At 58.9% G+C, this 25,605-nt stretch overlaps 1 protein-coding gene across 1 annotated transcript; it reads left to right on the forward strand.

Annotated features, from left to right (window-relative positions):
• The first annotated feature begins 889 nt into the window (after positions 1 to 889).
• LOC136305705 (zinc finger CCCH domain-containing protein 4-like) lies at positions 890 to 25,154 on the forward strand. Its single transcript, XM_066209017.1, is given in 17 exon segments — positions 890 to 1,070; positions 1,073 to 1,200; positions 7,114 to 7,315; positions 7,730 to 7,837; positions 8,751 to 8,964; positions 9,563 to 9,696; positions 9,815 to 9,908; positions 11,003 to 11,142; positions 11,897 to 12,001; positions 12,548 to 12,659; positions 13,632 to 13,741; positions 15,927 to 16,069; positions 16,071 to 16,253; positions 17,549 to 17,835; positions 18,349 to 18,567; positions 19,390 to 20,657; positions 20,659 to 25,154. Coding segments are annotated over 17 exon segments (3,552 nt in total). The 5' UTR covers positions 890 to 1,046; the 3' UTR covers positions 20,740 to 25,154.
• The last annotated feature ends 451 nt before the right edge of the window (positions 25,155 to 25,605 follow it).

Genomic DNA, 25,605 nt, shown 5'->3' on the forward strand with positions numbered 1-25,605 from the left:
TGCGCTCTGACTGATCAATGGGCTTCGAGGAGGACAGTGAATCCAGAAATCAAATACTCCTGGGAAAACGGGATTCAACTGTGTCACAACGCTAAAAGGGGAAAAAGTCAAAGCGAGGAAGACTCGCTCCCTTCATCATAAAAAAGCCCACCGACCCATTATCAGAGAACAAACCGCGCGGGCTTAATAGCTTTTGGCTAATTACCACCCGAGGCGGGGGAATGGGAGGCACCGGAGTCGCCAACACGCGTTTGTGCTTCGGGGATTCATAAAAGAACGCGTGGCGAGACCCTGCGGTCTTCCGGGAGCGCGCGCGCGTTCCGGAGCGATCCCGAATTAAACGCGCGCTTCCCAACTTTGTTCCGGAGCCTTTTATCCGTCACGGTTGGATAGCGGCGTTAGGACGCTATTCCTATTTATTTAATATTTCAAAGGAATTCGGAGCGGCTCCGGAGGCGCTCGGGAACGCTCGGCGGCAAAGCGGAAACGGCCGAGGAGCTCTTCGCGCCTTTCCGGCGCCGCTCGGCCGCTTCCGGCGCCGCTCGGCCGTTTCCGGCGCCTCTCGGTTGTTTCCGGCGCCGCTCGGCCGTTTCCGGCGCCGCTCGGCCGTTTCCGGCGCCGCTCGGCCATTTCCGGCGCCGCTCGGCCGTTTCCGGCGCCTCTCGGTTGTTTCCGGCGCCTCTCGGCCGTTTCCGGCGCCTCTCGGCCGTTTCCGGCGCCGCTCGGCTATTTCCGGCGGGCGCGCTCGGCCGTTTCCGGCGCCGCTCGGCTATTTCCGGCGGGCGCGCTCGGCCGTTTCCGGCGCCGCTCGGCTGTTTCCGGCGGGCGCGCTCGGCCGTTTCCGGCGCCGCTCGGCTGTTTCCGGCGGCCGCCGGGGCGCTGCCTCAGGGCGGGCGCCATTTTGTGTGTCCGCCCCGCGGAGCGCGGGGCGCGGGCGGAGGAGCCGCCGGGCCGAGCCCCCCGCGCCCTTCAGTGACTGTGCCCGGCCCGTTCTCCACCTTCCTCCCCCCGCCCTCCGTCCTCCCCCCCGCTCTGGCCCGTTGCCCATGGCCGTGGAGAGCCCGAGTGTCCCCCCCCGCCGCCGCCGCCTCCCCCCCCCAGCCCGCACTGCTCCCCCCCTTCTCCGTCCTGCCACGGCAGCTGCAGCCTCCCCCGGCCGCCGCCGCCGCTCCAAGGCCACCATCACGGCCCGGACGAAAGGTCCAGTAACCGCCTCTCCCGAGCGCCTTCTCTGTGTGGCTGGGGGGGGGCCAGCTCTGGGGAGGGGGCGGCGGGAGGGGAGGGGAGGGCGGGGGGGGGGGGGGGAGGCCTCTGGGGAGGGGGCGGGGGGCGCTGAGGAGGAGGAGGAGGAGGAGGAGGGTGAGGAAGGGCCTGAGGGGGATTTGAGGAGGGTGAGGAGGGTGAGGAAGGGCCTGAGGGGGATTGGGGGGGGCGGTGAGGAAGGAGCTGAGGGGGATTCGAGGAGGAGGAGGAGGAGGAGGGTGAGGAAGAGTTGGAGGGGGATTTGAGGAGGGTGAGGAAGGGCCTGAGGAGGGTGAGGAGGGTGAGGAAGGGCCTGAGGAGGAAGAGGAGGGTGAGGAAGGGCCTGAGGAGGGTTTCAGGGAGGCCCTGAAGAGGAGCAGGAAGCAAGGGGGGCCCGGGATGAGGAAGAGCCAGAGGGAGATTTTGGGGGGGGCTGGGGGAGGGGTCTGAGGAGGACGAGGAAGAAAAAGGGAGGAAGAGGAGGAGGAGGAAGAAGAGGGGAGCCCTCGTGGTGGGGAGGAGGGGGCTCCTGAGGAAGAGGAAGGCCCGGAGCCATTTTGGGGAGGGGGGGGGGGCTCCGGAGCAGGAGGGAAAAGCCGAAGGGGAATTCTGGGGCTCGGAGGAGGAGGAGGAGGAGGAGGAGGAGGGGAGGAAGGCAGCGCAGGCCTCGGGGGGCTCCGGGGGGGCTTTGGGCCGAGCTGAGCTCCTCTGGGGGCCGCTCACCCCACCCGGGGGGCTCGAGGTGGGGAGGGGGCTTCACTTGCCGCCTCCTCCAAAGCCCCTTCCCGGGGCTTCCTCGCGGGGGGATCCGTCCCCCTTTGGGGAAGGTTAAAACTCCTTTTTTTGGGGAGGGGGCTCCCGAGGTTTGGGGGGCTTTCGACCCTTTTCCAGGGGGCTTGGAAGCCTCGTTTGGGAGGGTTTGGGGCAGTTCGGCTCCTCGGGGGGAGCTTGTCCCTCCGGATGGGGGGATCCAGGTGGGATTTGGGGGGATTTAGGGTAAATTTGGGGGGGATTTGCCCCGTGTTTAAAGGGGGGGTTTAGGTGTCGGAGGGGTCAGCCCAGATTTTGGGGGGGGGTGGTCCTTAATAACCTCTGTGTTCCCTCACGGAAATTCCGTTTATTCCCTCCCCAAATTTTGGGATCAGGAGGTTTGGGGGGATCCCCGGCTTGGGGATTTCCCCCTTTTCCCCCCCCCCGAAGCCGCAGGTTCCCCCGCTGGGCTGAAAATGTTCCGAAATCTCCAAATCCGGCTCCCCCCCCCCAAAAAAAATCCCCTTTTCCCTCTTTTTGTGACCCCTCCCCGCCAGAACTCGGAGCCTTTGCCTGTATCCCCCTTTTTTTTGGTAGATTAATCTGAATATTGCGAGAAAAACGGGGAAAAGGGAAAAGAAAAGGAAAATCTGGGAGGTTTGGGGGGTTTTGTTGGGAAAAAAGAGTCGGTGAGAGGAGTTTGGGGGATATTTTTGGGGGAAAAAGGGAAATTCCGGGAATTTTTAGGGGGAAAAGGGAAATTCCGGGACTTTTTAGGGGGAAAAAGGGAAATTCCGGGAATTTTTAGGGGGAAAAAGGGGAAATTCTGGCAATTTTTAGGGGAAAAAGGGAAATTCTGGGAATTTTTAGGGGGAAAAAGGGGAAATTCTGGCAATTTTTAGGGGAAAAAGGGAAATTCTGGGAATTTTTAGGGGGAAAAAGGGAAATTCTGGCAATTTTTAGGGGGAAAAAGGGAAATTCTGGCAATTTTTAGGGGAAAAAGGGAAATTCCGGGAATTTTTAGGGGGAAAAAGGGAAATTCTGGCAATTTTTAGGGGGAAAAAGGGAAATTCTGGCAATTTTTAGGGGAAAAAGGGAAATTCTGGCAATTTTTAGGGGAAAAAGGGAAATTCTGGGACTTTTTAGGGAAAAAGGGGAAATTCTGGCAATTTTTAGGGGAAAAAAGGGAAATTCTGGGAATTTTTAGGGGGAAAAAGGGAAATTCTGGGAATTTTTAGGGGAAAAGGGGAAATTCTGGCAATTTTTAGGGGAAAAAAGGGAAATCCGGGGAGTTTGGGGCTGTTTTTCGGAGGAAAGGGGAATTGAGGGGAGTTTGGGGGCTATTTTTAGGACAAAACCGTGAATCCGGGGAATCCGGGGGGCCTGGGACTCATTTCCGTGCGGCCTCAGGGCGGGGAATGAGCGGGAAATGTGGAATTTTTGCCTTTTTTTGGTGCCTTTTTCCCCCTGGTCCCCTCCCCCCCCCCGGCCCCCACGATTCCCGAGTGTAAAATCCGTGTGAAAACTCTCTGTGTGTCCCAAACCAAGCAGAATTCCCCCCAAATAAGTCACAAAAGCACACAAAAAAAAAAAAAAAAGAGAGAAAAAAAAGAAAAAACCCCAAAAAAAGCGGAAAAAAAAAAAAAAAAAAAGGGACATTTCCAGGTGAAACAAGCCCAGAATTCCAACCTGGGAACGGGATTTTCCGCAAAAGTCGAACGGTTGGTGGAAATCACTGGAAAAGAGGAGGAAAAAAAAAGTGTGAAAGTCGTAAAAGAAAAAAAAAAAACCCCAAAACAAGGTGGTAAGAAGCACCTCGGAGACCTCACACTCCCCCGGCCGGCAGGAGCGCGCGCAGCCCCGGGAATCGCCCCTTTCCCGGGAAAAAAACTGGGAAAACCGGGAAAACTGGGACTGCGGCCGCTCCTGCCCCTCCCCACACACTCCCCCCCCCCACCCGGGGTGAGGTTGGGCCCCTTGTGTCGCGTTTGTTCCCGAAAAACCCGCGCCGGGAAAGGCGGATTTCCGTCGTCGGAGCGAAATCCTGCCCAAAAACGGGATTTTTCCCGCTTTTTTTAATGGAAATTCCATCGTCAGAGCAAAATCCTCCCCAAAAACGGGATTTTTCCCGGTTTTTTTTAATGGAAATTCCATCGTCAGAGCGAAATCCTCCCCAAAAACGGGATTTTCCCCCTTTTTTAATGGAAAATTCATTTTCAGAGCGAAATCCTCCCCAAAAAGGGGATTTTTCCCGCTTTTTTTTAATGGAAATTCCATCGTCAGAGCAAAATCCTCCCCAAAAAATGGGATTTTCCCCTTTTTTTAATGGAAAGTTCATTATCAGAACAAAATCCTCCCCAAAAATGGGATTTTTCCCGCTTTTTTTAATGGAAAATTCATTTTCAGAGCGAAATGCTCCCCAAAAATGGGATTTTTCCCACTTTTTTTAATGGAAAATTCATTATCAGAGCAAAATCTCCCCAAAAATGGGATTTTTCCCGCTTTTTTTAATGGAAATTCCATCGTCAGAGCAAAATCCTCCCCAAAAATGGGATTTTTCCCCTTTTTTAAATGGAAATTCCATCGTCAGAGCAAAATCCTCCCCAAAAAATGGGATTTTCCCCCTTTTTCAATGGAAATTCCATCATCAGAGCAAAATCTCCCCAAAAATGGGATTTTTCCCCTTTTTTTAATGGAAATTCCATCATCAGAGCAAAATCCCCCCCAAAAAATGGGATTTTTCCCCTTTTTTAATGGAAAACTCATTTTCAGACCTTACTCCCCCCCCAAAAAATGGGATTTTTTCCCGCTTTTTTCAATGGAAAATTCATTTTCAGAGCTTAATCCTCCCCAAAATTGGGGTTTTTCCCAGTTTTTTAAATGGAAAATTCATTTTCAGAAGGTAACGCTTCCCAGAGACGGGATTTTTCCTCTTTTTTTAATGGAAATTCCATCATCAGAGCAAAATCCCACCAAAAATAGGATTTTTCCCCTTTTTTTAGTGGAAAATTCATTTTCAGAGCTTAATCCTCTCCAAAAATGGGATTTTTCCCCTTTTTCTAATGGAAATTCCATCATCAGAGCAAAATCCCCCCCTAAATCGGGATTTTTCCTGGTTTTTTTTATGGAAAATTCATTTTCAGAAGTCAATCCTCCCCAGAAACGGGATTTTCCCCCTTTTTTTAATGGAAAATTCATTTTCAGACCTTAATCCCCCCCCCAAAATTGGGATTTTCCCCCTTTTTTGAACGGAGATTCCATCATCGGAGCTTGGGGATTCACAGAATTCTCCCAAACGTTTGAGGTTCGGGGCCCGGCCCGGAATTCCAGCTGGAATTGTTGGATTAACCAGCTGATCCTGCCCGTTTTCCGAAATTTTTCCCCTCCGAATTTCCCCTCCAGAGCCTGGAAAAATCCGGAAAGGTTTCGGGGTTTGGTTGCAGGATTCCGATTTCCTCGGATCCCCAGGAATTTGGGAATCCCTCCGAAATTCCGGAATTTCCCAGGAATCCCCCGGAATTTGGGACCGAGCTCTGAGCCTCCCCAGGCGCCGAAATTCCCGTTTTTTCCTCCCAAATTTGAACATTCCCGTTATTTTTCCGGAGAGATGCTTCGAGGATTTTGGGGAACAAATCCAAATTTTTCCCCCCAAACCAAATATTCCCAGTATTTTCCATCCCAGGGAGTTTGGGAAGCCGGAGGAGGATCTCTAATTCCCGTTTTTCCATTTTTCCCGTTATTATTTTCCATCCCAGGGAGTTTGGGGAGCCGGAGGACAGGGATCCCTCATTCCCGTTTTTCCTGTTCCAGGCAGGATGGGGAGCTGGAGGGTGATCCCTCATTCCCATTTTTCCCCCCAGATCCAAACATTCCCTGGATTTTTCATTCCCAGGGAGTTTGGGGATCCGCAGGACCATCCCTCATTCCCGTTTTTCCCATTCCAGGCAGGATGGGGATCCGCAGGACCATCCCTCATTCCCGTTTTTCCCGTTCCAGGGAGTTTGGGGATCCGGAGGACGATCCCTCATTCCCGTTTTTCCCATTCCAGGCAGGATGGGGATCCGGAGGATGATCCCTCATTCCCGTTTTTCCCATTCCCAGGGAGTTTGGGGATCCGCAGGACCATCCCTCATTCCCGTTTTTCCCATTCCAGGCAGGATGGGGATCCGCAGGACCATCCCTCATTCCCGTTTTTCCCGTTCCAGGGAGTTTGGGGATCCGGAGGACGATCCCTCATTCCCGTTTTTCCCATTCCAGGCAGGATGGGGATCCGGAGGATGATCCCTCATTCCCGTTTTTCCCATTCCCAGGGAGTTTGGGGATCCGCAGGACCATCCCTCATTCCCGTTTTTCCCATTCCAGGCAGGATGGGGATCCGCAGGACCATCCCTCATTCCCGTTTTTCCCGTTCCAGGGAGTTTGGGGATCCGCAGGACCGTCCCTCATTCCCGTTTTTCCCCCCAGATCCGAACATTCCCTGGATTTTTCATTCCCAGGGAGTTTGGGGATCCGGAGGATGATCCCTCATTCCCGTTTTTCCCGTTCCAGGCAGGATGGGGATCCGCAGGACCATCCCTCATTCCCGTTTTTCCCGTCCCAGGGAGTTTGGGGATCCGGAGGACGATCCCTCATTCCCGTTTTTTCCCGTTCCAGGGAGGATGGGGATCCGGAGGACGATCCCTCATTCCCGTTTTTCCCGTTCCAGGGAGTTTGGGGATCCGGAGGATGATCCCTCATTCCCGTTTTTCCCATCGCAGGGAGGATGGGGATCCGCAGGACCATCCCTCATTCCCGTTTTTCCCGTTCCAGGGAGGATGGGGATCCGCAGGACCATCCCTCATTCCCATTTTTCCCGTTCCAGGGAGTTTGGGGATCCGCAGGACCGTCCCTCATTCCCGTTTTTCCCATTCCAGGGAGTTTGGTGATCCGCAGGACCATCCCTCATTCCCGTTTTTCCCGTCCCAGGGAGTTTGGGGATCCGCAGGACCGTCCCTCATTCCCGTTTTTCCCGCCGCAGGCAGGATGGGGATCCGGAGGATGATCCCTCATTCCCGTTTTTCCCATCGCAGGGAGGATGCGGATCCGCAGGACCGTCCCTCATTCCCGTTTTTCCCGTTCCAGGGAGGATGGGGAGCTGGAGGAGGGCGAGCTGGAGGACGACGGCGCCGACGACGCGCCGACGGCGCGGCCGCGCTCCCGGGAGCGGCGCGAGCGGCGCCGCAGCGGCTCCGAGGACGACAGGGCGCACCGGCGGCTGAAGCGCAAACGCCGCAAGGACAAGGACAAGCGGAGGGCCAAGAAGAAGAGGAAGTCCAAGCACAAGGTGGCGGTTCCCACGGGTTTTCCGGGGAAATCCGGGATTTGGGGGGGTTTTTATTCCCCCCCCTCAAAACGTTCCTGCAGTCGCGCCCGAATCCTGGTTTTTTTTTTTTTTTCCTCCTCAAATTCCTAAAAAAAATCAGATTTTGTTTTGAGGGTTTTAATCCCGAGTTTCTGTCGAAACGCTCCTGAAATTCCAACAAAAAATCCCTCCCGTTCTTTAGAATCCCAACCCCGGAAGTGGTGGGATGGGAATTCCAGAGGTTCGGGAAGGGGTCAGGAGTGACTTTCCCCCGGGGTTTTCCCGGGGAAATTTGGGATTCCCGAGGGGTTGAGCGGGAATTCCAGGGGCTGCGGGAGGGCCGTGCGCTGACCTTTCCCGGGATTTCGTGCGCTGACCTTTCCCGGGATTTCCCAGCGCCACGCCTCGTCCAGCGAGGAATTCTCGGATTTCAGCAACGACTCCGAGTACAGCCCCGGGGAGAAGGGGCACCGCAAATACCGGGAATACAGCCCGGCCTACCCCGTGAGTGTAACTGGGAATACTGGGAATACTGGGAGGAAAAACTGGCAATGGTCACTGGGAATACAGCCCGGCCTGCCCCGTGAGTGTAACTGGGAATACTGGGAATACTGGGAGGAAAAACTGGGAATGGTCACTGGGAATACCGGGAATACAGCCCGGCCTACCCCGTGAGTGTAACTGGGAATACTGGGAATACTGGGAGGAAAAACTGGCAATGGTCACTGGGAATACAGCCCGGCCTGCCCTGTGAGTGTAACTGGGAATACTGGGAATACTGGGAGGAAAAACTGGCAATGGTCACTGGGAATACCGGGAATACAGCCCGGCCTGCCCCGTGAGTGACTGGAGTAACAACTGGGAATCAGTGGGAATAACTCCTGGGAACACTGGGAATGCCGGCTAGGAGCACATCCCTCTCTGCTCCATGAGTAACTGGGAATAACTGGGAGTTACTGGGAATAAGCTCCCCCACAAGCTCCATGGTGGAGATCCCATCCCAGTCCCAGTCCCACCAGTGCTCCCAGTGTCTCCCATCCCATTCCCAGTCCCCCTGGGCCCATTCCCAGTCCCCCGGTCCCATTCCCAGTCTCTCCGGTCCCATTCCCAGTCCCACCAGTGCTCCCAGTCCCCCCCATCCCATTCCCAGTCTCTCCGGTCCCATTCCCAGTCCCCCCGTCCCATTCCCAGTCTCTCCGGTCCCATTCCCAGTCCCCCCATCCCATTCCCAGTCCCCCCGTCCCATTCCCAGTCTCTCCGGTCCCATTCCCAGTCTCTCCGGTCCCATTCCCAGTCCACCCCGGTCCATTCCCAGTCCCCCCATCCCATTCCCAGTCCCCCCCATCCCATTCCCAGTCCCCCCATCCCATTCCCAGTCCCCCCGTCCCATTCCCAGTCTCTCCGGTCCCATTCCCAGTCCCACCAGTACCCGCCGGCGCCGTGTCCCCGCAAGGGCCGTCCCCAGGCCGACCCCGCGGCCTTCGGCGGCGCCTACGCCGACTTCGAGCCCGACGACTTCGGCGCCTTCGAGGCCGAGGACGACCAGGAGCCTCCCAAGGACGACTACGACGACTTCTCCAAGGAGCCGCCGCCCTTCCGGCGCTCCAAGGACGGATCCCACCGCGCCAGAGGTACCGGGAGAGCCGGGAGGACGCAAAACCCCGGGAACCGGGAGGAGAAAAAGCTCCTGGAAAAATCCTTCGAAGGCCCCGAATCGTTTTCGATTCGCCTCTGAGCCCCAAAATCTCTGGACGAGAACGTCCGCAAATTGCTTCAAGTTCCGCCTTGTAGCGTTTGCCACCCAAATTCCCTTTGCAGAAATTCCCGACGGGCCGCACGGACGCGGTTTTAGCCGTCTGGACCCCCAAGTTCCTCAAAAAAATGCCCCAAAAATCCATTTTGGAGCGTCTTGAACCCCAAATCTCCTTAAAAAACCCACGGAAAAAAGGGAAAAATCCATTTTTGAGCGTCTTGAACCCCAAATCTCCTTAAAAACACAAAAAAAAGGGAAAAATCCATTTTTGAGCATCTTGAACCCCAAACTTCCTTTAAAAACACTCGGAAAAAAGGGGAAAAATCCATTTTTGAGCATCTTGAACCCCAAATCCCCTTAAAAAACCCTCGGAACAAAGGGGGAAAATCCCTTCTGGCGCACGCCCGCCTTTAACCCCGTGGCCGATCCTCCGGCCCCGGTTGTCAGGTGTTCCTCCCTCGTTTTCCCTTGCTCAGGCCGGGGCCGGGCCCGGGGCTTCCGGGCTCGGGGCCGGGGCCCCACGCGGGGCCGGGGGCCGGGCCGGGGCCGAGGCCGCGCCCGCAGCGACCCCGAGGACGACGAGGAGCCCTTCGACCCCGACGACGTGGAGGTGAGTTCGGGATCTTCCCCGGGGAGCTCGGGCCCGCTGCCGGCCTTCTCAGCCTGTCCCGGGGTATTCCCGAGGGGCTTCCCACCCAGTTCCCGCGGAATTCCCCGTTTTTCCCCAGTACTGTGACGCCGAGGAGCCGCCGGGCGACGACGACTTCGACGATTACGCCAAGGAGCTGTCGCAGTACCGGCGCAGCAAGGAGCGGGGCCGGGGTGAGCGCGCACTTCCCGCCCGGATCCGTCCCCGATCCGTCCCCGATCCATCCTGAATCCATCCCCGATCCATCCCCGATCCATCCCCAATCCGTCCCCAATCCATCCTGAATCCATCCTGAATCCATCCCCGATCCATCCCCAATCCATCCTGAATCCATCCTGAATCCATCCTGAATCCATCTGAATCCATCCTGAATCCATCCTGAATCCATCCCCGATCCGTCCCCAATCCATCCCCAATCCGTCCCCGATCCGTCCCCGATCCATCCTGAATCCATCCAAATCCATCCTGAATCCGTCCCCGATCCGTCCCCAATCCATCCTGAATCCATCCCCAATCCGTCCTGAATCCATCCTGAATCCATCCTGAATCCATCCCCAATCCATCCCCAATCCATCCCCGATCCATCCCCAATCCGTCCCCGATCCGTCCCCAATCCATCCTGAATCCATCCAAATCCATCCTGAATCCATCCTGAATCCGTCCCCAATCCATCCCCGATCCATCCTGAATCCATCCTGAATCCATCCTGAATCCATCCCCGATCCGTCCCCAATCCATCCCCAATCCATCCCCAATCCGTCCTGAATCCATCCTGAATCCATCCCCAATCCATCCCCGATCCATCCCCAATCCGTCCCCGATCCGTCCCCAATCCATCCTGTATCCATCCTGAATCCATCCTGAATCCATCCCCAATCCATCCTGAATCCATCCCCGATCCATCCTGAATCCATCCTGAATCCATCCCCAATCCATCCTGAATCCATCCTGAATCCATCCCCAATCCATCCTGATTCCATCCCCGATCCATCCCCGATCCATCCCCAATCCGTCCCCGATCCATCCCCAATCCATCCCATTCCCAATTCCCAAATCCTCATTCCAGGCCTGGAGCGGGGCCGGGCTCAGCCCAGAATTCCCACCCCAAATCCCATTCCAGATTCCAAATTCCTAGTCCCTGTTTGCGGGTCTGAACCGTGGCCAGGGCCGCGGGGATTCCTGTCCCAAATCCCAGTATTCCCAGTATTCCCAGTATTCCCGGTGTTCCCGGCATTCCCGGCATTCCCGGCATTCCCGCCGTCCCCAGGGATGCACCGGGGCCGCGCGCGGGGCCCGCGGGGCCGCGGCAACAAGGGGCCGGGCCGAGGCCGCGGGCGCGGCCGCAGCGGCGGGATGGGGAAATCCGGCGCCAACGACGACGACGATTTCTACGACGACGACGTGGGGGTGAGCGCCCCCGCCCGCCCCCGGAATTCCCGCCCGGATCCGTCCCGATTCCCGCCGGGAGGGGGCTTTTCCCTGGTTTCCAACGTCAAATCCCGGGATTCTGCCCGTGAAACACCCCGGATCCCCCTTTTCTCCCCAAATCCCAGGATTCTGCCCGTGAAACACCCCCGATCCCCCTTTTCCCCCCAAATCCCGGGATTCTGCCCTTCAAACACCCCAAATCCCATTTTTCTCCCCAAATCCCAGGATTCTGCCCGTGAAACACCCCCGATCCCCCTTTTCCCCCCAAATCCCGGGATTCTGCCCTTCAAACACCCCAAATCCCATTTTTCTCCCCAAATCCCAGGATTCTGCCCGTGAAACACCCCCGATCCCCCTTTTCCCCCCAAATCCCGGGATTCTGCCCTTCAAACACCCCAAATCCCATTTTTCCCCCCAAATCCCGGGATTCTGCCCGTGAAACACCCCGGATCCCCCTTTTCTCCCCAAATCCCGGGATTCTGCCCTTCAAACACCCCGGATCCCCCTTTTCTCTCCAAATCCCGGGATTCTGCCCTTCAAACACCCCAAATCCCATTTTTCCCCCCAAATCCCGGGATTCTGCCCGTGAAACACCCCGGATCCCCCTTTTCCCCCCCCAGATTCCCGGGATTTTTGGCTCAGCACGCCCCAAACCCCCCTCTGTGGCAGGAATTTCCCCTTTTCCCTGCTTTTCACCCCAAATTCCCGGATCTTTCCCGGGATTTCCCCACAGGACGGGGGCGGCTACCGCCGGGGTGACCACGACAAGTCCCACCTGCCCTCGGACAAGAAGGGCAAGGTGATCTGCAAGTACTTCGTGGAGGGCAGGTGCACCTGGGTAAGGAATTGCCGCGGGAACGTTCCCGAAATTCCTGCCGGGACAGGTGGGCCTGGGCTGGGTTTGGGGGGGTCACCTGTGTCCCCCCGAAATCCCACCCGAATCCCACCTGTGTCCAACCCAAATCCCACCCGAATCCCACCTGTGTCCCACCCAAATCCCACCCAAATCCCACCTGTGTCCAACCCAAATCCCACCTTTATATCTCACCTGTGTCCCTTGTCTCACCTGTCCCACCTGTCCCCGTGTCACCTGGCCGGTCTCACCTGGCCGGTCTCACCTGTCCCCATCTCACCTGTCCCCATCTCACCTGGCCGGTCTCACCTGGCCGGTCTCACCTGTCTGGTCTCACCTGTCCCCATGTCACCTGGCCCGTCTCACCTGGCCGGTCTCACCTGTCCCCATGTCACCTGGCCGGTCTCACCTGGCCGGTCTCACCTGTCTGGTCTCACCTGTCCCCATGTCACCTGGCCCGTCTCACCTGGCCGGTCTCACCTGTCCCCATGTCACCTGGCCGGTCTCACCTGGCCGGTCTCACCTGCGCAGGGCGATCACTGTAACTTCAGCCACGACATCGAGCTGCCCAAGAAGCGCGAGCTGTGCAAGTTCTACATCACCGGCTACTGCGCCCGCGCCGAGAGCTGCCCCTACATGCACGATATCCTTGCCTGGAACCCGGCCCGAGCCTGGCCCGGGCCTGGCCTAGGCCCCACCTGAACCTGGCCCGAGCCCGGCCCAAAGTTGGCCTGAAATTGGCCTTAAACCCGTCTGAGCTCAGCCATGGAAGAGCCCAGAACTGACCTAAAATCGGCTTAAAATGGGCTGAAAACGGCCCGAAAACGGCCTGAAAACGGCCCAAAACTGCCCCAAAACGGCCCAAACGGCCCCAAAACTGCCCAAAACCGCCCAAAACTGCCCCAAAACTGCCCCAAAACTGCCCCAAAACTGCCCAAAACTGCCCAAAACGGCCCCAAAACTGCCCAAAACGGCCCCAAAACTGCCCCAAAACTGCCCAAAACGGCCCCAAAACTGCCCAAAACCGCCCAAAACTGCCCCAAAACTGCGCCAAAACTGCCCAAAACTGCCCAAAACACCCGAAAACGGCCCGAAAACGGCCCTAAAACTGCCCCAAAACTGCCCCAAAACTGCCCCAAAACTGCCCAAAACTGCCCAAAACACCCGAAAACGGCCCGAAAACGGCCCCAAAACTGCCCCAAAACTGCCCCAAAACTGCCCCAAAACTGCCCAAAACTGCCCAAAACACCCGAAAACGGCCCAAAAACGGCCCCCAAACTGCCCCAAAACGGCCCAAAACACCCGAAAATGGCCCAAAAACCGGCCCAAAACTGCCCCAAAACTGCCCAAAACCGCCCTCAACTGAGCCCAGGAGGAGCTTTTGGTTCCCCGGCTGTTCCCGAATTATTCCCGGTTTTCCTGGGGCATTCCTGAGTTATTCCCGGTTTCTCCCCGGGGCATTCCCAAGTTATTCCCAGTTTTTCCCCGGCTGTTCCCGAGTTATTCCCGGTTTTTCCCCGGCTGTTCCCGAGTTATTCCCGGTTTCTCCCCGGGTCATTCCCGAGTTATTCCCGGTTTTCCCGGGGCATTCCCGAGTTTCCCTTGACGCACCCACGGGATTTCCCGTGCAAGCTCTTCCACACCACGGGGCTCTGCATCAACGGCGACGACTGCATGTTCTCCCACGCGCCGCTCAACGACGAGACCCGCGAGCTGCTCGACAAGGTGCCGCACCTGGGACACACCTGGGCACACCTGGGCACACCTGGGGACACCTGGGCACACCTGGGGACACCTGGGACACACCTGGGGACACCTGGGCACACCTGGGGACACCTGGGACACACCTGGGGACACCTGGGCACACCTGGGGACACCTGGGACACACCTGGGCACACCTGGGGGCACCTGGGACACCTGGGCACACCTGGGGACACCTGGGACACACCTGGGGACACCTGGGACACACCTGGGGACACCTGGGCACACCTGGGGACACCTGGGACACACCTGGGCACACCTGGGGGCACCTGGGACACCTGGGGGCACCTGGGACACACCTGGGGACACCTGGGACACACCTGGGGACACCTGGGGGCACCTGGGGACACCTGGGGACACCTGGGACACACCTGGGGGCACCTGGGACACACCTGGGGACACCTGGGGGGCACCTGGGGACACGCCTGGGGACACCTGGGGGGCACCTGGGACACACCGGGGACACGCCTGGGGGTTCCTGGGACGCCTACATCACACCTGGGCCCATCTGGATCCTGCCCAGATCACACCTGGGCACACCTGCATTGCACTTGGGCACACCTGGGGGCAGCTGGGGGACACCATATGGGACACCAGTGCCCCCCAGTGTCCCCAGTGTCCCCAGTCCCAGTGTCCCCAGTCCCCCCAGTCCCCCCCGTCCCAGTCCCCCCAGTCCCCCCAGTCCCAGTCCCAGTCCCCCCAGTGTCCCCAGTCCCCCCAGTCCCAGTCCCAGTCCCCCCAGTCCCAGTGTCCCCAGTCCCCGCAGTCCCCCCAGTCCCATTCCCCCCAGTCCCCCCCAGTCCCAGTCCCCCCAGTTCCCCCAGTCCCCCCAGTCCCCCCAGTCCCCCCATTCCCCCCAGTCCCCCCAGTCCCCCCAGTCCCAGTCCCCCCAGTCCCCCCAGTCCCCCCCAGTCCCCCCAGTCCCCCCAGTCCCCCCCAGTCCCCCCAGTCCCCCCAGTCCCCCCAGTCCCCCCAGTCCCCCCAGTCCCCCCCAGTCCCCCCAGTCCCCCCAGTCCCCCCAGTCCCCCCCAGTCCCCCCAGTCCCCCCATTCCCCCCAGTCCCCCCAGTCCCCCCAGTCCCCGCAGTCCCCCCAGTCCCAGTCCCCGCAGTCCCCCCAGTCCCCCCAGTCCCCCCATTCCCCCCAGTCCCCCCAGTCCCAGTCCCCCCATTCCCCCCAGTCCCCCCAGTCCCAGTCCCAGTCCCCCCAGTCCCCCCAGTCCCCCCAGTCCCCCCATTCCCCCCAGTCCCCCCAGTCCCAGTCCCCCCATTCCCCCCAGTCCCCCCAGTCCCAGTCCCAGTCCCCCCAGTCCCCCCAGTCCCCCCAGTCCCCCCATTCCCCCCAGTCCCCCCATTCCCCCCAGTCCCCCCAGTCCCCCCCAGTCCCCCCAGTCCCCCCATTCCCCCCAGTCCCCCCAGTCCCCCCAGTCCCCCCAGTCCCAGTCCCCCCAGTCCCCCCAGTCCCCCCCAGTCCCCCCAGTCCCCCCAGTCCCCCCATTCCCCCCAGTCCCCCCAGTCCCCCCAGTCCCAGTCCCCCCAGTCCCCCCAGTCCCCCCCAGTCCCCCCAGTCCCCCCAGTCCCCCCCAGTCCCCCCAGTCCCCCCAGTCCCCCCAGTCCCCCCAGTCCCCCCAGTCCCCCCCAGTCCCCCCAGTCCCCCCAGTCCCCCCACTCCCCCCCAGTCCCCCCAGTCCCCCCATTCCCCCCAGTCCCCCCAGTCCCCCCAGTCCCCGCAGTCCCCCCAGTCCCAGTCCCCGCAGTCCCCCCAGTCCCCCCAGTCCCCCCATTCCCCCCAGTCCCCCCAGTCCCAGTCCCCCCATTCCCCCCAGTCCCCCCAGTCCCAGTCCCAGTCCCCCCAGTCCCCCCAGTCCCCCCAGTCCCCCCATTCCCCCCAGTCCCCCCAGTCCCAGTCCCAGTCCCCCCAGTCCCCCCAGTCCCCCCAGTCCCCCCATTCCCCCCAGTCCCCCCATTCCCCCCAGTCCCCCCAGTCCCCCCCAGTCCCCCCAGTCCCCCCATTCCCCCCAGTCCCCCCAGTCCCCCCAGTCCCCCCAGTCCCAGTCCCCCCAGTCCCCCCAGTCCCCCCCAGTCCCCCCAGTCCCCCCAGTCCCCCCATTCCCCGCGGTCCGTGCCCCGTGGGTGACGCTGTCCCCGCAGATGCTGGCCGAGGACGCCGAGGCGGGCGCCGAGGACCAGAAGGAGGTGGAGGAGCTCAAGAAGCAGGGCATCAACCCCCTGCCCAAACCGCCGCCGGGCGTGGGGCTGCTGCCCACCCCCCCCCGGCCCCCCGCCCCTCCCCCCGGGCCGCCCTCCCCCCCCCCCGCCGCGGGGCGTGCCCCTCCCCCCCGGGCCGCCCCCCCCCATGGCCCTGCCCCCCCCGCTGGAGCCGCTGGAGCCGCCGCCGGACCCGCTGAGGAAAATCCCCTCGCTGTTCGAGATCGTGGTGCGGCCCACGGGGCAGCTGGCTGAGAAACTGGGCGTCAGGTGAGCGCGCCGGGGGGGCTGGGGACACCTGGGCACACCTGGGCACACCTGGGCACACCTGGGGGACACCTGGGCACACCTGGGCACACCTGGGGGGCTGGGGGACACCTGGGGACACCTGGGGGACACCTGGGCACACCTGGGCACACCTGGGCACACCTGGGCACACCTGGGGGACACCTGGGGGGCTGGGGGACACCTGGGGACACCTGGGCACACCTGGGCACACCTGGGAACACCTGGGGGACACCTGGGCACACCTGGGCACACCTGGGCACACCTGGGCACACCTGGGGGGCAGGGGAGATCACCTGGGGGGGCTGGGCACACCTGGGGGGGCTGGCCGAGAAACTGGGCGTCAGGTGAGCACGCCGGGGGGGCTGGGGGACACCTGGGGGGGCAGGGGAGATCACCTGGGGGGGCTGGGCACACCTGGGGGGCAGGGGAGATCACCTGGGTGCACTTGGGGGACACCTGGGCACACCTGGGGAGGCAGGGGAGATCACCTGGGGGGAGCTGGCCGAGAAACTGGGCATCAGGTGAGTGCGCCTGGGGGGCTGGGGGGGCTGGGGGACACCTGGGCACACCTGGGGCACACCTGGGGGACACCTGGGGGGCAGGGGAGCACACCTGGGCACACCTGGGGCACACCTGGGCACACCCGGGGCCAGCCGGCTCCAGCGGGGACCGGGAGCCGGCACAGGCCACGCGTCCCGGCTCGTCCCCGCGGGTGGGGTCGTTCCCCCTTGGTGCCCGGTGTCCGGTGCCCGGTGTCCCGGTGCCCGGTGTCCCGGTGCCCCTGTGCCCCTGTGCCCCGGTGTCCCGGTGCCCGGTGTCCCGGTGCCCCTGTGCCCCGGTGTCCCGGTGTCCGGTGTCCCGGTGTCCTGGTGTCCCGGTGTCCCGGTGCCCGGTGTCCCGGTGTCCCGGTGCCCGGTGTCCCGGTGTCCCGATCCCGGTGCCCGGTGTCCGGTGCCCGGTGCCCGGTGTCCCGGTGTCCCGGTGCCCGGTGTCCCGGTGTCCCGGTGTCCGGTGTCCCGGTGTCCTGGTGTCCCGGTGTCCCGGTGCCCGGTGTCCCGGTGTCCCGGTGTCCCGGTGCCCGGTGTCCGGTGTCCCGGTGTCCGGTGCCCCTGTGCCCCGGTGTCTGGTGCCCGGTGCCCGGTGTCCCGGTGTCCCGGTGCCCGGTGTCCCGGTGCCCGGTGTCCGGTGTCCGGTGCCCGGTGTCCCGGTGTCCCGATCCCGGTGTCCGGTGCCCCGGTGCCCGGTGCCCGGTGTCCCCAGCTCCCGTTCCTCCCCAGGCACCCCGGGCCGCCCCCTCCCCGCTTCCCGGGCCCCGCGGGTCCCCCCGGGCTGGGCCCCGAGCTGGGCCCCGAGCTGGGCCCGCCCGTGGGGCCCGGGCCCCCCCTGCTGCCCTACGGGCCCGGGGCCGGCCCCGAGGAGCCCCCGCACCCGCACCCGGGCGGGATCCCGCCGGGAATGGCGCCGGGAATGGCGCCGGGCCGGCAGGGACAGGGGCCCGCCTTCTACGACGGCTTCTACCCCCAGGAGGGGCTGGACATGGAGCCCCCGGCCGTGGGGGAGCCTGGTGAGCCCGAATCCCGGGAAAAACGGGCTGGGGGAGGCCGGAATCCCGGGAAAAACGGGGTGGGGGAGGCCGGAATCCCGGGAAAAACGGGCTGGGGGAGGCTGGAATCCCGGGAAAAACGGGGTGGGGGAGGCTGGAATCCCGGAAAAACGGGGTGGGGGAGGCTGGAATCCCGGGAAAAACGGGGTGGGGGAGGCCGGAATCCCGGGAAAAACGGGGTGGGGGAGTCTGGAATCCCGGGAAAAACGGGGTGGGGGAGGCCGGAATCCCGGGAAAAACGGGGTGGGGGAGGCCGGAATCCCGGGAAAACGGGGTGGGGGAGGCCGGAATCCTGGGAAAACGGGGTGGGGGAGGCCGGAATCCCGGGAAAAACGGGGTGGGGGAGGCCGGAATCCCGGGAAAACGGGGTGGGGGAGGCCGGAATCCCGGGAAAACGGGGGCAGAGGGTCGGGCGCGCCCCGACGGACCCCAAAGCTCCCCCTTGCCCCCCAACCCTCCGTCCCCCCGTCCCAGAGGACTACGGCTCCTACGAGGCCGCCGAGGGTCCCGGGGCCGAGCCCCTGTACCCGGAGGGGTCCCTGGAGGCCGAGGCCGGCGTTGCCGGTATTCCCGAGTTCCTGCCCTCGGCGCAGCGGGCGCTGTTCCTGCGCATCCGGCACAAGCAGCGCCCGGCCGACGAGCGCGGCCGGAGAGCGGCCGAGGGCGGCCGGAGCGACCGCGACCACGAGGAGGGTGAGGGCCAGGGACGGGCTGCGGGCGGCCGCGGTGGCCTGCGCCGCCCCAAATCCTGATCCCAGATCCTGATCCCGGTCCCCAAATCCTGATCCCAGATCCTGATCCCGGTCCCCAAATCCTGATCCCAGATCCTGATCCCGGTCCCCAAATCCTGATCCCAAATCCTGATCCCGGTCCCCAAATCCTGATCCCAAATCCTGATCCTGACCCCAAATCCTGATCCCGGTCCTGCGCCGCCCCAAATCCTGATCCCAGATCCTGATCCCGGTCCCCAAATCCTGATCCCGGTTCCCAAATCCTGATCCTGGTCCCCAAATCCTGATCCCTGATTGGCCTGCGCTGCCCCAAATCCTGATCCCAGATCCTGATCCCGGTCCCCAAATCCTGATCCCAGATCCTGATCCCGGTCCCCAAATCCTGATCCCAAATCCTGATCCCAGTTCCCAAATCCTGATCCTGACCCCAAATCCTGATCCCGGTCCTGTGCCGCCCCAAATCCTGATCCCAAATCCCGATCCTGACCCCAAATCCTGATCCTGACCCCAAATCCTGATCCCTGATTGGCCTGTGCCACCCCAAATCCTGATCCCCAAATCCTGATCCCTGTCCTGTGCCGCCCCAAGTCCTGCTCCGATCCCATCCCGGTCCCCGTCCTGATCGCCCCGCGTCACTGCAGACCCTGGTCCCGATCCTCCTCCACGGCCCAACTCCCGTTCCGGGATGTTCCGGGATGTTCCGGGATGTTCCGGGATGTTCCGCGATGTTTTTTTCTCGCCCTTTCCCCTCATTCCTCTCCTCCCCCCCTCCGCTTTCCCCCAGGCGACCCCGGCAGCTGGTACTCGAGCGACGAGGACGACGGCGGCGGCAGCGTCACCTCCATCCTCAAATCCCTGCGGCAGCAGAGCTCGGCGCGAGCCCCGAACCCCTCCGGGGACCCCCCGAGCGACCCGCGGCTGCAGCGAACCCCGCGCCCCTCCGACCCGCGGCTGCGCGACCCCCGGCTGGCCCGGAGCTCCGAGCCGGCGCCGGCCGAGCCCGGCCCGTGCGACCCGCGCTTGGCGCGGCACGGCGCCAAGGCGGAGCCGGGCCCCAGAGCTCCCTCGGCGCCTGCCGAGGACGAGGACGGCGAGCGGATCCTGCGGGACAAACCGCTGAGCATCCCGCTGGAAGCGGCGCCGGGCCAGGCGCAGCGGGACCCGCGCTGCCAGCTGCGGCGGTTCTCGCACATCCGCAAGGACGTGCTGCTGCTGCGGCCGCCCTTCGCCCGCTCCGTGCTCTGGAGCCCCGAGGATCTCATCCCGCTGCCCGTGCCGCGGCAGGACGCCCAGCCCGCCTCCGAGCCCCGGCCGCTCCGGCCGTCCTCCGGCCCCTCGGACCCGCGGCAGCAGCGCCCGGAGCCCGGCGGCGTTTCCTCCTCGTCCTCCTCCTCCTCGTCATCCTCCTCCCTGCCCGACTTCGAGCTGCTCTCCCGCATCCTCAAAACCGTCACGGCCTCTTCCTCCTCCTCCTCGTCCTCCTCGTCCTCCTCGTCCTCCTCCTCGTCCTCCTCCTCGGCGGGAGACAAACCCAGCGACCCCCGCGTGCGGAAGGACCCGAGGCTGCAGAAATCCCTGGAAGGCGGGAATTCCCGAGGGGCGGCCGCCGAGCCCGACTCGGGCCCCGCCATCGCCCCCTACGACCCCCGGCTGAGCTGGGGCGCCTCGGGCCAGAGCAGCGTCCTCAGCGCCATCAGCCTCTACGACCCCCGGGCTCCCGGCCCGGCCAGAGAGCCCCAAAGCGACGGGAATTCGTCCCAAAAACCCGCGGCCGAAGCGGCCAGAGCCGCGGCGAAAGGCAAGGAGCCGCCGTTCGTGCGGCGCTCGGCGCTGGAGCAGCCGGAGGGCGGCGAGCGGCCCGAGCCCACGGACAGGTACAACAGCTACAACAGGCCCCGGGCCAAAAGCGCCCCGCCGGCCGACGGGGGCAACGGGCAGCCCGGCCTGCACAACCTGCCCGTGCCCCCCGTGCCCCCCGTCTTCGGCATGGCCAAGGCCGGCGCCAGGCCCGGCACCGGCAGCCCCTTCCCGGGGGGCAGCCCCGGGCCGGAGCCCCCCCGAGGACGGGGACAAGGCCTCGCTCAAGGACGTCTTCAAGGGCTTCGACCCCACGGCCTCGCCCTTCTGCCAGTGAGGAGGGGCCGGAAACCCGCGGGGAGGGGGAGAGGGGCCGGGAACGGGGAGGGGCGCGGGGGGCTCGGCGCCGGGTCGGGGCCGGGGGCGGCCGAATCTGCCCAAGTGCGCTCCGAGTCCGGCCGGGTGTGCTCAAATCCACCCGAAATCCGGTCAGGTGTGCTCAAATCCACCCGAAATCCGGTCAGGTGTGCTCAAATCCACCCGAAATCCGGTCAGGTGTGCTCAAATCCACCCGAAATCCGGTCAGGTCTGCTTAAATCCACCCGAAATCCGGTCAGGTGTGCTCAAATCCACCCGAAATCCGGTCAGGTGTGCTCAAATCCACCCGAAATTCGGTCAGGTGTGATCAATTCCACCGTAAATCCGGTCAGGTCTGCTAAAATCCACTCTAAATCTGGTCGGGTCTGCTTAAATTCACTCGAAATCCGGTCAGGTGTGCTCAAATCCACCCAAAATCCGGTCAGGTCTGCTGAAATCCAACCAAAATCCGGTCAGGTCTGCTTAAATCCAACCAAAATCCGGTCAGGTGTGCTAAAATCCACTCTAAATCCGGTCAGGTCTGCTTAAATCCACCCGAAATCTGGTCAGGTGTGCTCAAATCGAACCAAAATCCGGTCAGGTGTGCTCAAATCCAACCAAAATCCGGTCAGGTGTGCTTAAATCCACCCAAAATCCGGTCAGGTGTGTTCAAATTCACCCAAAATCTGGTCAGGTGTGATCAATTCCACCGTAAATCTGGTCAGGTGTGCTCAAATCCAACCAAAATCCAGTCAGGTCTGATTAAATCCACCCAAAATCTGGTCAGGTGTGCTCAAATCCACCCAAAATCCGGTCAGGTGTGCTCAAATCCACCCAAAATCCGGTCAGGTCTGCCTAAATCCACCCGAAATCCGGTCAGGTCTGCCTAAATCCACCCAAAATCCGGTCAGGTGTGTTCAAATTCACCCAAAATCCGGTCAGGTGTGCTCAAATCCACTCTTAAATCCAGTCAGGTGTGATCAATTCCATCGTAAATCTGGTCAGGTCTGCTCAAATCCACCCGAAATCTGGTCAGGTGTGCTCAAATCCGTTCCAAACCCACCCAAAATCCGCGGTCGGAGGGAAAAGCAGCCACAGAAAGGAGGGAATTGGTCCCAAAAAGCGAAATTCGCGCCCTAAAAAAGGGAAGTTTCCCCTGGGAAATGGAATTGGAGGCACGTTGACCTCAAAATATCCGAATCCCACCAGAAAAATAAAACTCTCCGACCCCAAACCCGCCGAGTTTGATCCAAATCCGCCCCAAAATCCAAATCCATCCCCAAGAAAACCGAATCCGACCTCGAGAAGACCAAAGCTGCTCCCAAAACTCCCAAATCCGACCCAAAAACCCCAAATCTGAGCCCGGAAAACCGGATTTTACCCCCAGAGCTTCCCTCGAAAAATTCCACCCACCCCAAATCCACCTTGAACAAAACTCCATCCCGCCCCGAAAAATTCCCCGAAGAATCCCAAAAAAACCCCACCTGGAATTGGCCCCGGGAGCAGCCGGATCCTCGGGATGGATTTGGGGGGATTTGGGGGAATTTCGGCCTTTTTTGGGTCCTTCCCCCCCGGCCTCAGCCATAAAAATTGTAAATAAATCCCGGATTCTCCCCAAATTCCCGAGGATTTTCCCCCCCGCGGTGACTTGGGCTTAAAATTCCCGGTTTTTTTCTTTCCCCCCCCCCCCCCCCCCCAAAAAAAATCCCAATTCCAGAGGAAAAAACCCCAAATTTGGAGGGTTTGAGCAGCGAAAAGCCCCAAAATTTGGATTTTTTTTTTTGCCCCAAAATTCTGCGGCGGTTCTGTTTGTCCGGTGGATTGAATCAGAAACTTTTGGGATTTGAGGCTCCTGCTCCAATTTTTCTGTGGGAAACGGGAGAAAATTCATCAGGAATGGTAAAAAGAGGGGGGGAAAACAGGAACAAAAAAAAAGCGACACGAAAATGGATAAAAACACGGGGAAACGGGGAAAAAATGCAGAAAAATAATGAAAATTTGAAAAAAAAAATCAAAAACTTCAAAAAAAATCCTCCATTAGATACCAAAACTAATGGGGAAAAATCGAAGCGCAAAGGGGCGAAAATGTGACTGGGAAAAGAATGAAAACCAAATTAAAATCTGTCGGAAAGTGCTTAAAATACATTAAACAGCAAAGAAAGGAAAAACAAAGAATTGCACGTGGAAATAAAATCCAAAATCGGAGAAAAAAATGTCGAAATGGGAAAAAAATCGACGTAAGGTCCGTGCAAAGACGCTAAAAAGGGTTTTTAAAAAATTAAAATACGGCCCAAGAATGCACAGAATTCCCGAAGAATTGGGGGGAAATGAGATAAAAATGGGAAAAAAGGTCGAAAACCAGCAAAACCCGGGAAAATCCAGCAGTGAAAGGTAAAAAAAAAATCGTTAAAATCGGCAACAAAATGAGAAATTGGATTTAAAAGTCGGGAGGAATCCAAAAAATCCTGAAAGGAATCGCCCAAAAATTCCTAAAATTCGTGGAAATGGATGGAAAACAAATGGGGAAATAGCAGAAAATCGAAAACCGGGGAGAAATTATGGAAAAACGAAATTAAAGTCGTCCCAGGAATTAATGAAAAAAAAAACAAATTGGTGAAAAATTAAAAAAATCAAAATGTGCCCAAAATTTCCTGAAAATATCTCAAAGGTGTGAAAAAACAAAGGAAGAGCCACTTAAAAATCGCGGAGGAATCCTCCAAAATTAGAAAACGCGGCCGAAAAAGCCCCAAAATCGCCTCGAAAAATGGAAACTAAAGAAAACGTTAAAAATCCTTAAAATCCGTAAAAACGGATTTTAAAAAATCCTGGGGAAAAAAAGCAGGAAAAGGCCGCAAAAAAAAAATCCTCCAAATCTCCCTCAAAAAACTCTTGGAAAAACCTGGAAGCAAATCCTAAAATAACCCGAAAATAGAAAAAAAATTCCAAAAAAAAGTTAAAACAATTCCCGGGAAATCATTTCAAATCCCCAAAAACGGGTTTTTTATAAAAAAAGGGAGAAAACGGAACCAAAATCCTGAATTTTCCCCGTTTTCCCTCGGGGCAGTTTGGAGCCAGAAAAGGGGAAGTTTTTTTCCCCAAAAAACCCCAAATTTCGGCAGTTTGGGGTCAGAATTTTGGCACAAAATCATCGGGAAAGGTGGTGGGGGCGGTTTTGTTTTTTGGGGGGAAAAAAGTTAAAATTCCAGTTTGGGAGCAGCCACGAGGGGCCCAAAAAAAGCCCCAAACTCGGGATTTTTCCACCCAAAATCAGGATTTTTTTCCACCCCAAAATCAGGATTTTTCCACCCAAAATCAGGATTTTTTCCACCCAAAATCAGGATTTTTCCACCCCAAAATCAGGATTTTTTTCCACCCAAAATCAGGATTTTTCCACCCCAAAATCAGGATTTTCCCACCCCAAAATCAGGATTTTTCCACCCCAAAATCAGGATTTTTCCACCCCAAAATCAGGATTTTTTTCCACCCCAAAATCAGGATTTTTTTCCACCCCAAAATCAGGATTTTTCCACCCCAAAATCAGGATTTTTTCCACCCCAAAATCAGGATTTTTCCGACCAAAATCAGGATTTTTTTCCACCCCAAAATCAGGATTTTTTCCACCCCAAAATCAGGATTTTCCCACCCCAAAATCAGGATTTTTCCACCCCAAAATCAGGATTTTTCTACCCAAAAATCAGGATTTTTTTCCACCCCAAAATCAGGATTTTTTCCACCCCAAAATCAGGATTTTTTCCACCCCAAAATCAGGATTTTTTCAACCCCAAAATCAGGATTTTTCCACCCCAAAATCAGGATTTTTTCAACCCCAAAATCAGGATTTTTCCACCCCAAAATCAGGATTTTTTTCCACCCCAAAATCAGGATTTTTCCACCCCAAAATCAGGATTTTTTCAACCCCAAAATCAGGATTTTTCCACCCCAAAATCAGGATTTTTCCACCCAAAATCAGGATTTTTTTCCACCCAAAATCAGGATTTTTTCCACCCAAAATCAGGATTTTTCCACCCAAAATCAGGATTTTTTTCCACCCAAAATCAGGATTTTTCCACCCAAAATCAGGATTTTTTTCCACCCCAAAATCAGGATTTTCCCACCCCAAAATCAGGATTTTTTCCAACCAAAATCAGGATTTTTCCACCCAAAAAACGCCCCTTTTTTTACACTTTGTTCCCACTTTTTTTTTCTTTTTTCCGGGAATTTTTCGGTGGGGAAAACCGGGAATTTTTGTAAAACGATTTCTCGGGATTGGAAAAAATATTTTTTTTTTTTTTTTTTTTTTAATTTTTAATTTTTTTGGGGGATCCCCTCGGGGGAGAGGGAGGGGGAAAAACAAATGGTGTAATAAATATGTAAATATATGCAAATATATGCAAATCGACCCGGCTGGCCCCAACATTGGGGGGAGGGGAATTTGGGGGTTCTTGGATTTTGGGGGGGGGAGGGGTCTCAGAGTGTTTTTTGGGTCCCCAAATGTCCCCAATGTCCCCAATGTCCCAAATGTCCCCAAATGTCCCCAATGTCCCCAAATGTCCCCAAATGTCCCCAAATGTCCCAAATGTCCCCAATGTCCCCAAATGTCCCCAATGTCCCAAATGTCCCCAATGTCCCCAATGTCCCCAATGTCCCAAATGTCCCCAAATGTCCCCGAATGTCCCCAAATATCCCAAATGTCCCCAAATGTCCCCAAATGTCCCCAATGTCCCCAATGTCCCCAAATGTCCCAAATGTCCCCAATGTCCCCAATGTCCCCAATGTCCCAAATGTCCCCAATGTCCCCAATGTCCCCAAATATCCCAAATGTCCCCAAATGTCCCCAAATGTCCCC

Source organism: Chamaea fasciata, unplaced genomic scaffold, assembly GCF_029207755.1.
Source record: "Chamaea fasciata isolate MVZ Bird 193981 ecotype frontalis unplaced genomic scaffold, bChaFas1.0.hap1 SCAF_590, whole genome shotgun sequence".
Classification (NCBI taxonomy): Eukaryota; Metazoa; Chordata; class Aves; order Passeriformes; family Sylviidae; genus Chamaea; species Chamaea fasciata.